General features: G+C 47.5%; 1 protein-coding gene across 1 annotated transcript in view; it reads right to left on the minus strand.

Annotated features, from left to right (window-relative positions):
- Nucleotides 1-242: 242 nt before the first annotated feature.
- Nucleotides 243-12,357, minus strand: part of LOC135826316 (integrin beta-3-like) — a 28,194-nt gene continuing 16,079 nt past the window's right edge. The window contains exons 13-24 of the mRNA XM_065338936.1: nucleotides 12,001-12,080; nucleotides 11,306-11,431; nucleotides 10,368-10,452; nucleotides 8,941-9,017; nucleotides 7,694-7,750; nucleotides 7,257-7,329; nucleotides 6,630-6,809; nucleotides 5,611-5,715; nucleotides 4,998-5,169; nucleotides 2,871-2,996; nucleotides 2,222-2,406; nucleotides 243-1,519 (exon numbers count right to left, since the gene is read on the minus strand). Of these exons, the coding sequence (XP_065195008.1) occupies nucleotides 1,415-1,519; nucleotides 2,222-2,406; nucleotides 2,871-2,996; nucleotides 4,998-5,169; nucleotides 5,611-5,715; nucleotides 6,630-6,809; nucleotides 7,257-7,329; nucleotides 7,694-7,750; nucleotides 8,941-9,017; nucleotides 10,368-10,452; nucleotides 11,306-11,431; nucleotides 12,001-12,080 (1,371 nt within the window). The 3' untranslated portion in view covers nucleotides 243-1,414. The remainder of the gene's footprint in view (nucleotides 1,520-2,221; nucleotides 2,407-2,870; nucleotides 2,997-4,997; nucleotides 5,170-5,610; nucleotides 5,716-6,629; nucleotides 6,810-7,256; nucleotides 7,330-7,693; nucleotides 7,751-8,940; nucleotides 9,018-10,367; nucleotides 10,453-11,305; nucleotides 11,432-12,000; nucleotides 12,081-12,357) is intronic.

The following is a 12,357-nucleotide window of genomic DNA, read 5'->3' on the forward strand; positions in this document are numbered from 1 at the left end:
TTCATGTAATACTCCGCATGTCTACCCAGTGTGTAAGGGAAGGGGTGCATTATCGTGTTACCATGGAAACATTACCCGTTCCCGTACCCATTCTACCCGTGGAAAACTACCCAGACCTGATACCCGAAGAAAATGCTACCCAACTCAGACGTAATGTAGACCGTTCATATTCTCATGTAGAGTCAGACCTCGCTTATCCGGTCTTCTTTTATCCGGATCCCTCGCCATCCGGAAGAAAATCGTTGGTTACCGATTTACAGCATTATGCCATGCATACATACAGCATGTGTGTTCGATTACTGTATAGCAGGAAAATTTCATCCATGCATGAAACCACCAGTACAGTCCTGGTATTGATGCACCAAACCACACCGCCGGCGTCAGCTGCACCGAATGCAGGGCAACAAAAAAAGAGACTGCAATACTGAAATTGACTAGAAGCCGGATAAATACAGGGAAATTGGCAAAATGGCAGGAACGTTCTCAAGTCATTGGGTGAGGGTTGCAGCGTATGTACTCAAAATGCGCTCAAAACATTAAAACAATGAGAATATATAGGGCTCTGCACTAGGACTGAAACATCGAGCACACTGCCATAAATGTGCTTTCGGGAGAGCGGCTAAAAACAGAAGTTGAAAAAAGCATAGTGCAGGATATGCTCATGTCATTGGCCTTGAAGCTTACACACACACCTTACGCATGAGGTGATCTCAATCAATGCATGCCTAGCAGACCATGCTCGGCGATCGGATTGTTATGTCAACGTATATGGAGCTAGCCAGACTGTAAGCTTCTAGCTTATCTCTACGCTCTCTGCAGCAGGTACAATGATTGCGCAACATCTGTGACTGTACACTGCATGCATGTGCACACCGGAGCTCAAGACGCTATAAAGAAATATACACAGATGCGTGGTGGGTGATTGTGTGCAGATCAACAACTGGTACCTGTATGTTGTCACAACTCTCTCTCTCTCTCTCTCTCTCTCTCTCTCTCTCTCTCTCTCTCTCTCTCTCTCTCTCTCTCTCTCTCTCTCTCTCTCTCTCTCTCTCTCTCTCTCTCTCTCTCTCTCTCTCTCTCTCTCTCTCTCTCTCTCTCTCACACACACACGCACGCGCGCGCACACACACACACTCTCTCTCTCTCCATCTTTCTTTCTCCTTCTCGGTCTCTGCTATGCGTAGTATACTGGAGCATTGGATAAAGATCGGACTACGAAATCAACGTCGGTTCAAGAGCCAGATGAAGGCTATTCATGTCTAAATATACCCATCACCAGCAGGACATGCAATTGACACATCTCTGTGCGATTGACACAGCTATGTGCGATTGACACAGCTATGTGCGGTCGAGACAACTCTTTGCGGGGAAGTTCAGTTCAGAAAAACAAACACTGACTCATCAGCGGCACATCTCAAATTGGCTCGCCTTCGATTCCCTTGCCGTTGGTGGGCGGTTTCGTGTAGAAGATAGGGTTGTCAAACTTCATGGTAGCATTCTTGAATAGCGGGTTTTGAGACTGTACACACGCACACAGGAACGGAGCCAAAAGCAAAGCAATCCACACATTAATTCAGCCGGTGTCGCGGAGAAAGCCACCACCAATGCAACAAAATCCGTTACCTTTCCCCCACCCTGAGTCTAAGTTGCATCACCCAGTATAGTCAGCCTTGGGAACCGAACGCCGCTCAATTGTGCCTGAGAAAAAAAGTGGCAATTCATGAAGTTGAATGTAGGTAGTCAATCGGTTGCCAAGGGCGCAGTCTGTGTCATTATTCGCGAGTTGGCGTTACTCACGAGGTTGAAAGTGTGCTGTCAATATGGCATAACTTGTAGCGTCACCATTTCCACAGAATTGACAAAAGAGTAGTAATTATATCCACTGATACTCGCTCAAAGGGTGCCCGGTAGACCGAAGCGCCCGCAACTTCGGGGTCCGGATAACCCAGGCGTGAGTCCCTACATCCCTGTGTTTTTTTTTTTTTGGTCTCCACGTGTCTTTTTTATTTATTTTTTATTGAATAACCACAAACCTTCAGACATGTGAATGTGCACATGATATACAGTGTACATACGTATGTACCGAGAAGGCAGCACACTATTGGTAGGGCTGTGTTCTTAGTAAAAAAAATAGTGTATCATCTTCCTTTTTGTAACATGGAAATTGTGGGCACAAGTTATGCGATCGAGTCCACCAACTAAACCAGATTTCGAATCTTACCTTGGACCAATCCTGGTCTTTGGTGTTGTTCACAAACTCGCTGTACTCTTGCTCATCCTTACGCCATGTGTAGTAGCGCCAGATGAGCAACGCCACCACGCCGATGAACAACAGACCAAGCACTATGCCGATGACCATTGGTAGGTAGTTGAAGGTGCTGCCGGATCGGGATGTCGTAGGGCACACTGGACACACACACACACACACACACACACACACACACACACACACACACACACACACACACACACACACACACACACACACATCCACACACGCACGCACGCACGCACGCACGCACGCACGCACGCACGCACGCACGCACGCACGCACGCACACACACACACACACACACACACAGAAGATAGCAGAACAAATCAGTCAAACATGAGTGTTTGTGTTCATGTGAAATCTGCCATGCAAGAACCTTAGGCTATACATACAGCATTATTTGTTGTAATGTGTGAATCTGTGCAGATGGACAAACGTAAATGTATCAGCACTCCCACACATAAACACCCCCCCCCCACACACACACACACGCATAGCCCCTCCACATGCACACACACCACACCACACACACGCACACACACACACACACACACACACACACACACACACACACACGCGCACACACCTAACAACATACCTCTGTCCTTGGCAATACGCAGCGGTGAAAACACCCGCCGGTCCGGTCTGGTTGCCGACCGAACAGCCACATAGTATGTCACAGTGCAACTATCCACCACTGTACTGCACTGCGTTGCATTGGCACCTGTATGGAGAATTACAAAAAATAGTGCATACGAAGAGTTTACGTGTCTGCGTGGTGCTAGGTGTGTGTTCTTGTACATCCCCACTTCTTCCGCTGAGGTTGCTGTTGCCGAGGCTGCTATTCTATCCCATTAGTTTTTCTTCTCTCTTTGATCTCTATGATCCTTTCACCATATCTTTTACTATCTGCCAATGTTTTTATATGTGGTATGCTTTGTACAATGACTTCTACTTCTAAAAAAACATACGAACAGTTTACAGTCAAGCAGTGCTACAGTCAAACCTGTGACTAACGACCACCTCTGGGGGCCGGAGAAGGCGGTCTTTAGTGGCAGGTGGTCCTTAGTTAGAGGTTTGCACCGCACAACCATAATATGAACGTGAGGCTGTCCGTGCCTGGCGACGTGGTCTGTAGTACCATGCTGGTCGCTGGTCACGGTGGTGTGTAGTACCAGGCTGGTCGCTGGTCACGGTGGTCTGTAGTACCAGGCTGGTCGCTGGTCACGGTGGTCTGTAGTACCAGGCTGGTCGCTGGTCACGGTGGTCGGTAGTACCAGGCTGGTCGCTGGTCACGGTGGTCTTTAGTTACAGGTTTTACTGCATAATGGGTGCAACTCAAGAGTTTCATGCACAACCCTGCAACCACCGGACACAATGATAATGAACGAAGAGTTCTGATGCAAAACGCGACATATCCGTTTCATCACTTTTCGAATATTGACCAAAAAAGGATTCAAGTCATCTGCGGTTTGTGTCTCCAGTCTCTGCGGAGGCGTGGGTTCGAATCCCACCGCTGCCACTATTGTTGTAGTACGTTATTTTGTGTACGTCGTGTGTACGTCATGTTGGTGCATGCGCGTGTTGCTGTGGTATGAAAAGCTGTCTTCGTCTTGAGTTCATCATGTCTTCGTCTTGAGTTCATGATGTCTTCGTCTTGAGTTCGTCAGGTCTAGTTGTGTTTTCAGTCGTCTTGTCACAAATATAGTCTTCTAAATGTAGTTATCGTCGTCCCATTTGTACAAGTGTGGAGATGGCACGGGACTGGGAGCAGGTAGAGAAAGGGAGTTACAACACTATGTTGTATTTGCCTGCAAGTCACGCAGGAGTCCCTTGCGGGACAAGCCAAGGACTGATCTATTTACAACGAGCATGCGTATGATAGATGAGAGGGACAATACGGCGACAAACACTATTCACTACAGTTTGTACCTAAATCCATAAAATTAGTAGTTCTTTTCCAATTTCGAACGTGAAATATGGTGTCAGCATGCCCCTAGACCTGCGGATTACGCTGAGCTGAAAATCTCAATTCCTCAAATTTGGCGCTTTTCTCGCTTTCCATCTAAACTCTTCACACAAATGCACAAAAGTGTGTGCACACAAATGCACACAGTGTTCAGTGATCATGCAAGCACGTGTGAAGATTGGTACTGCTACCCTGCTTTGGGTGCACCTCCCTGCCGATAACGTTGCACTGTTTGCCAGTATGTATGGCATGTTATAGAGCCACACCAAGTGATGTGAAGTTCTGCCTTCGCTCGGCACTCAATACAGATAGTGCAGGTAGTTGCACACTCTTTCGGATTATCATCATACTCAGCTCAAGGTCGGACCTAACACTTTCTCCCGCCAGTGTGTGATACGAAAGCATTCTTTCGCTTTGCAGCTCAAACACAAAGAATATTCGTCTTTGGGAAAGCGAGCAAGGCCGCACAGTACGCAACAGCATGTCATTGAGGTTTAAGAACACGGTTGCTCAACAGGGGCGTCGGAAGGTATTTTAGTGTGGTACGGTCAGCCATCTGAAGTACAATTTACTCGTGGGGGAGGGCGGCTGAGACGAAAATTGTGGAAATTTCGAGCCTAAATCAGTGTATTTTATTGATTCACGGGGTACTTGGTACAAATAGTGGTACGGTCAATACCGTAGTGACTGTACCGTGTCCGACGCCCCTGCTCAATCTCTTGTGCAGTACAATCATAGTGATTACAGCATACTCACCGTCGATGAGGTAGGGCAAGGTGACGTTTTCTGTGAGGCGAATTGGGAAGTCGGAGCACACTGCTAGCCCTGGCCTATTGCGTACTATGTCAGCGAAGGATGTAGCGTTGCCAATAGACGATCCGCGCATGTCCACGCAATCCTCGGACGCCGTGCAGACGTCCAGGTCACACTGCGGGTGAGAGGATGGAGCAGAGCAGCCACAGCACAGACACACAGGCATACATGCATGTGAACACATACACACACACACATACAACCACATACAACCACACATACACACACGTACACACACGTACACACACATGTACACACGTACACACACACAGATGGAGAGAAAGCACACATTGATATTTGCACAAAGAAACATGGATTTGCAGTCTGAAGAAAAGGTTGAACAGTGACTAATCGAAGCATGGAAAACATGGATGCCAATACCTTGTCGCACTGGATAGGTTAAACATTCACGGAAGGCAATGTTCACCTGAGGCTGAGTGCGAATCATAAAATAAATTTTGTTCACAAATACCAATGGCGGTAAAACTCCACAGACTTTATTGGCTTGGTGGGTGATGAAGCTTCCCCATAAAAAACAACAACAAACAAGACTGACCTGTCCGGGCAGGCGGGTACACGATTCGCAGAACGGGCCACTGAATCCGCTAAGACAGCTGCACCGACCGCACTCACACTCTCCCTGACCACTGCATAGACGTCCCTACACCCATGACAAGAACACAAGCAGCAGCAGCAGCAATAACAGCAGCAACAAGAACAGTAATTATCGTAGTGGCATAGCACCCCAAGTCACCTAGCCTCCATAAATCTTTCCTAACAAGCATATCTCTTGCACGTCCCACGGAAGCGGAAAAGGTGGTTCTTGACCAGGGAGTTGTACGACTCCTTGTTCTCGACCTGCCCGGTACGCGAACCCATTGATTTAAAAAAAAAATTCTATATTTCTTGCACAACACATGTCAGGGGCGTCACAGGGCAGCAGAGAGTGGTACCACCGGAGGTCCGGGGTATCCCGCTTCGGCCAACAGGGCACGTTTTAGCACTCTACAGAGGCTCTGGGCGGACCATCCTGGACGAAAAGCGGTAGGGCCATGGTTGTACCATGTGTGACGCCCCTGCATATCCACGCCACCCACCACACCAAAAACTAGTCAGAGGAACAGAAATTCTAATTCTCCAAACTTTAGTTTAGTGAGAGCACTTGTACAGTTGAACATCGATTAGCCGACCACCTCTGGGCAGCGGATCCTGGGAAGGTGTCCGGGTAATGAAATGTTCCGGATAAGGAAAATCTTACCACAGGCTGTTACCTGTGTTCGGTATATCACACGATACCCGCAACAACAGTCGTTTTCATGTTAGTTTTTGTAAGTTTTGTAAGTTGTTAACTGCACAGCCTGTACACAGTGGTACATGCAGCGAGTGAGCGCTGCAGCTACTAATATTTCGTGCAAGCTCTCGTACGAAAAGGCGCAGCCTGAGCCACTTGCGGCTCAAAAACCCATTCCGGATAATCGAATGGTCGTACCATCGATGTTCAACTGTAGTTGCTCAAGGTTAGACTATTGGTCAACTCACAAACCTTACGGGATACCAACGTGATGCAACGCTTACCGACAACGCATCTGCTGGGGCTTGGCATGGATCGTCCGAAGTGGCACAGTTGCACGCGTCGCCGATGAAGCCTTCGTTGCATCTACAGGTGCCGCACACACATTCGCCACTGCCTGAGCACTGCAGACCGTTGTCACCAACCTCACAGTTGCCATTGTCACATTCACAATATGTTCCATTCTGGACACACAAGACACACACACGTGTACACGGTGAGACATACATGGAAGCATACAATCATACAAAAACTTACACACACACACACACATGCATACACGCACATGCATGTGCACACACACACACATGTGCACACACATGCACGCTCATATGCACACACAAGTGCACACAAACGTGCACACACACGTGCACACACACACACACACACACACACACACACACCCACAGCATCCAGTTGCAAAAGACCCAGTTTGAGACAAAAAGAATAGAAATCCAAAAAATTAAAAAAAGGTTCCGCTTCTGTGTCATTCTCTTCACCGCCATCTTGTCTGAGGTGAGCCAGCATCAGCTTGAAATGCAGTGATGGCACTGCATGGACGGCAACAATACTTGAAAGTCATACGAACAAAACACGGTTCCAAGCACTGTTCTTCAAACAGCCTAACGTACCGAAAGACCTTCGCATTCACACGTGCCACATTCGCACCTCCCACGGCCGCTGCACACCTGAAAAGTACCCGGCCTGCACGAGGACAACATAGATAGTTAAAATCAGAACACAAACACACACACATACACACACACACACACACACACACACACACACACACACACACACACACACACACACACACACAGATAGACGCAGACGCAAAGACAAACAGAGAGCAATTACGCCTCCGTGCCCAACACAACCAGGCCTTATAAATACCAACAGCAGCAAAAAGAACTCTTCTCTTGTCCCCACACCTTTGGATACACGGTGGGAAGAGCTTCCTTATAGATGAAAACCTGGTTTGTGAAACCCTGATTTTTCGAACCCCGAAATGCCGAAGGTGTGGTTCCATACACAGTTGGTCACTATAGCGACATTGTGTCTCACTTACTGTATGCAGGGTGCTTGGTTACGTTCGTCACATTCACACCGCTGAAACTCATTTTTGCTGTATGGAGTAAGACAAGAAAAAAACAGCAACAAAACACACACACCCATGTTTTCAAAACACTGAAGTGTGATGTTTAGGTATATCTCTGTGTTTCCTGGCACAAAGAAATGTAGTCCGCTTGACCTCTACAAGGTCCTTTTGGCGGCGCGCTGCGTTCGGGGTTCGCCGCTCCGTGCGGTCCGCGAGCGGGTTGCATGTGCGCATGTGCGTACGCATGATATTACCGTTCTTCTTGTAAAACTTCTTCTTGGTGTTTTCCCTGAACTGATTGATTTTACTTGGATTCGCGAGACCCAACAAGCAGGAGTGCTCAATAACAGGGTAGCAAATGAACTCTTCCTCGAGGATAAACTGTTGCGCTGTGCTGTGGAGTACGTGTGTGTGAAAGGGGGGAGCACCGGATAAGCCCATCGCTCGGGAAAACACCCGACGACAGAGCTATCTACATACCTAGCATGCATCTGTGCCCTGATCTGCAGGGGGTGGTGGCGTCCCTACGGATGCGGAAAACTCGGCCACGTGAACCGTAATATATTTTTTATAATTTTTTTAGCATTGCAAATTTCAAATTTGTTGCACTCCCTGTATTAAGGGGTTACGTTGGTGGACAGTTAGTCATAACTCATAACATTTTGTCCTCCTTATTTTCTACTATAATTAAATTGGCTCACCATCCGAGTTCAAATTTCAAATTCTCCGCCGATATCCCCAGCCAGGTCATATTTATCAAAACAGTGCCAGAGTGTGTGCATATGCCACTACATGTACAGCCTAGCCGAGGACCGTCGTGCGTGGAGACTGGTCTGCAACACCATCCAGCCGCCTAAACCTGTGTCTCGGGATTTCAGGTGCCACTGCGGTCGAGATTTTCGCCGTCGCCAGGACCTCACTCGCCACTCGAAGTTCTGTTCCGCGTGACTGAAACACTGTCGGTCCTTTCAGGACCTGCCATCATCTCCGGATGGGCATTATTGTATTGTATTTTACATGTACAGTCAACTTGGCTAATAACGACTGTGGATATAACGACAATTCGCGAATAACGACAGAATTTCCATGCCCAGAGCAAAGTCCCATCTAACTGTAATACATACAATGAGACTTCGGGTATAACGACACTTCGCGAATAAGGACACTTTTCTGATGCCCCACCGAGTGTCGTTATACGCGAAGTTGACTGTACTTACTTGCTGAATCCATCCCTGCAGTTACACAGGCCACACTGCTCAGCGCCCTGTGTCGTACACCAAGTGGAGTTCAAAACCTGAAATATACGCACACGGACACACACACACAGTGACACGTACACACAGACGGACAGAAGGATGCACAGATCAGCTCACAGAAACACACACACACACACACACACACAATGACACACACACACACACACACACACACACAAAAACAGGCGGATACACACACACACACACGGATCCGCACATGGGAACGCAAACACATACGCACGCATGCTTGACATGTTGGTGTATGAGCAGGAGAAATAACCAAAGGCAATGAAAGTTTCAAGGACACAACATAATGGCAACTGTACTCGCGGTCCCCACAAGTCACAGGCACAAGTCAGCCATGATCATCGCTGTGCACAGTTCACAGGGCAAACGTGGGTGGTAACAATCCTTTTCTCCGAGAAGCAAAGCTGTTTGGAACTTTTGACCTTGTCAGGTCTCATCAGCTGAGCTCAGCTCACAGTAATTGGCCGAACCGATGCTAAAAACCTCTAGTGCACATTACAGGCTGTTTAATCGAGTCAGCTCAAAGCATCAAATTCAGGATGATGTACAGTCAACTTTGCGTTCAACGACACTCGGGGGGCGGGGCATCAGAAAAGTGTCCTAATTCGCGAAGTGTCCTTATACCCAAAGTCTCATTACCGTATTATCTCTAATATAAGCACGGTCCTTTATTTTTTCAATGTACATCCGCCCCGTGCTATTAATGGAGACGTTCCTTTATTGGAGACTGTTCCATTATTATTTCAACCTCATTTTAGAGGCATGTTGCCATGCCAAATTTATATGTCAGACACACATATTTCAGGGTTTTTTCGCCGATACAGATAATGAATTTACGCAGTGTGCTTATAATGGAGACTGAGCACTTTATTTTTTGAAATCCGCTCCAAGGTGTTCTATTATTGGAGACGTGCTATTATTGGAGACTGTGCTTATATTAGAGATAATACGGTATATGTATTACAGTTGGATGGGACTTTGCTCTGGGCGTGGAAATTATGTCGATATTCGCGAATTGTCGTTATATCCGCAGTCGTTATTAGCGAAGTTGACTGTATGCGAAAAGGAACACAGGGAGCATGGTACAAACACAACTGTTGACTTTGACACTCGCCAGAAAGTGTGCTCAAGACAATACAGCATCACTCTCATGGGACTGTTTGGACGGTTTTGAAGCGTCACATCCAGACATGATCCTGATGCCTATAAGCACTGCATACATGCTTCACGCACACGCACACATGTACACACGTACACACACATGCACGCATGCGTGCGCACACACACACACACACAAACACATTCCTCGTGCGCACGCGCCACGCACACACACACACACACACACCCAAGGTTTGGCTTACGGGAGGAGTCTCTTGACACGCACACTGACACTGTCCCTCGACTTCTATCTCCACATCTCCATATAGTGGTATACGCACCAGAGCGCTGTAGTATAAACACACACACACACATGTACATAAATACACATGCACGCACGCATACACGCACGCACACATACACATACATACATACACACACAAATGTAAATAGTTGCACACACACACACACACACACACACACACACACACACACACACACACACACACACACACACACACACACACACACACACACACACACACACACACACACACACACACACACACACACACACACACACACACACACACACACACACACACACACATACACACGCATGCTTGCACGCACACACACACACATACACACACACACGCTTGCACGCACGCACACTTGCATGCACACACACACACACACACAAACACACACATACACACCCGCCTGCCCGCCCGCCCGCCCACAGGTGGACAGGCAGGTAGATAGATATACAGACAGACAGACATAGATTTGTTGAAATGTTAGAATGTTGCAGCATTCACCAATAACTTGAAATAGTCTTGGCTCTTGGCTGGACAGTCCACTCGCTGACCATGCAGTTCTTCCTATCGAGTTTGGGGTTAGAAAATTCACCAAAATTATTGATTTAGTTACGGCCAAGTTTCCTGCATTCGTAGGAACCTCACCACCCTCAGGGATCAAGGCGTGAGAAAGTCAAAGAAAATTTTATATACGGCCAGGTTCCACAAAATCAGGCCAGGCCTCGTGTTGCCCACCGTTTAGAGTGACGGATTTTCTAAACCCATTTTTGACCGAATTGACGAACAAGTTTCAAGCCGAAAGTCGGTCCAAACCAGTGTTACACAGGTCGTGAGTCATGTCTTTTCCGAATGGACAGCACAACTCTCCAAACGTCACTTACCGTCCACCAGACTTCAGCTCAGAACACGTTCCGGCCTGGATGGTCACCTCAAAACTGGCCATTTGACGATCGAACACATCTTGGCAGCCCTCTATAGTGTCTGTGACGTCAAAGCGCTTGAAAGCCCTGAAGCCAGGACAACATGGAGCAGAGACAGAAACCACAGTGGTAGGAAGTAGTGATCTCAATAAAGTGAGGTGTCCTGGACATTCTGGTGCCCCCCTCCCCCCCCCCCCCTCCCCTCCCCAGTGCATGTATGCATACTGCAGAACGGCCAATTTTAGCAGGTAAACATTTTAGCGTTTTCTGAATCTGGACCAATTTGCGATGAAATTATTTTAGCAATCCAAGTCTCAAAAGGATAACGAATACTGTCAAAAGTTAAAACACTTTTTCATCCTCATAATATTGTTTGAACTAGCTCAGCCATTCGGTATTGAGCACTCTATTGGACAGCCCGGAACCTGTCAGTTTTAATTTTTCAACTATACTACTGCTACAGTACAGTAGAGCGCCGAAGAACGACCAGGCTAGAAATTCACCAAGCACAGCATACCAGTGTATAGACGATGACTAAACTGTGCATAGACTGTCCTACATGAAAATAAGAACGATCTAGGCCAGGAGGCTGATCCCCGCCCAGTTCTTCGGTCACCGCCGGCAGTAATGTCCTACAAGATGAACTACTGGCTTACAAGCTGCACTGTGCGGTGATGCTAGTGACACGCACACCTTCCTCTCGGATCACTGATGGCTTGGCGTCTCTACGTAGGTTCTGCACACGAGAACACACACACACACACACACACACACACACACACACACACACACACACACACACACACACACACACACACACACATATATATACACACATACACATATACACACATACACACACACACACACACATACACATATACACACATACACACACACACACACACACACACACACACACACACACACACACACACACACACACACACACACACATACACATATACACACATACACACACACACACACGAGAACACACACACACACACAAG

Source organism: Sycon ciliatum, chromosome 10 (genome assembly GCF_964019385.1).
Source record: "Sycon ciliatum chromosome 10, ocSycCili1.1, whole genome shotgun sequence".
NCBI classification, from domain to species: domain Eukaryota; kingdom Metazoa; phylum Porifera; class Calcarea; order Leucosolenida; family Sycettidae; genus Sycon; species Sycon ciliatum.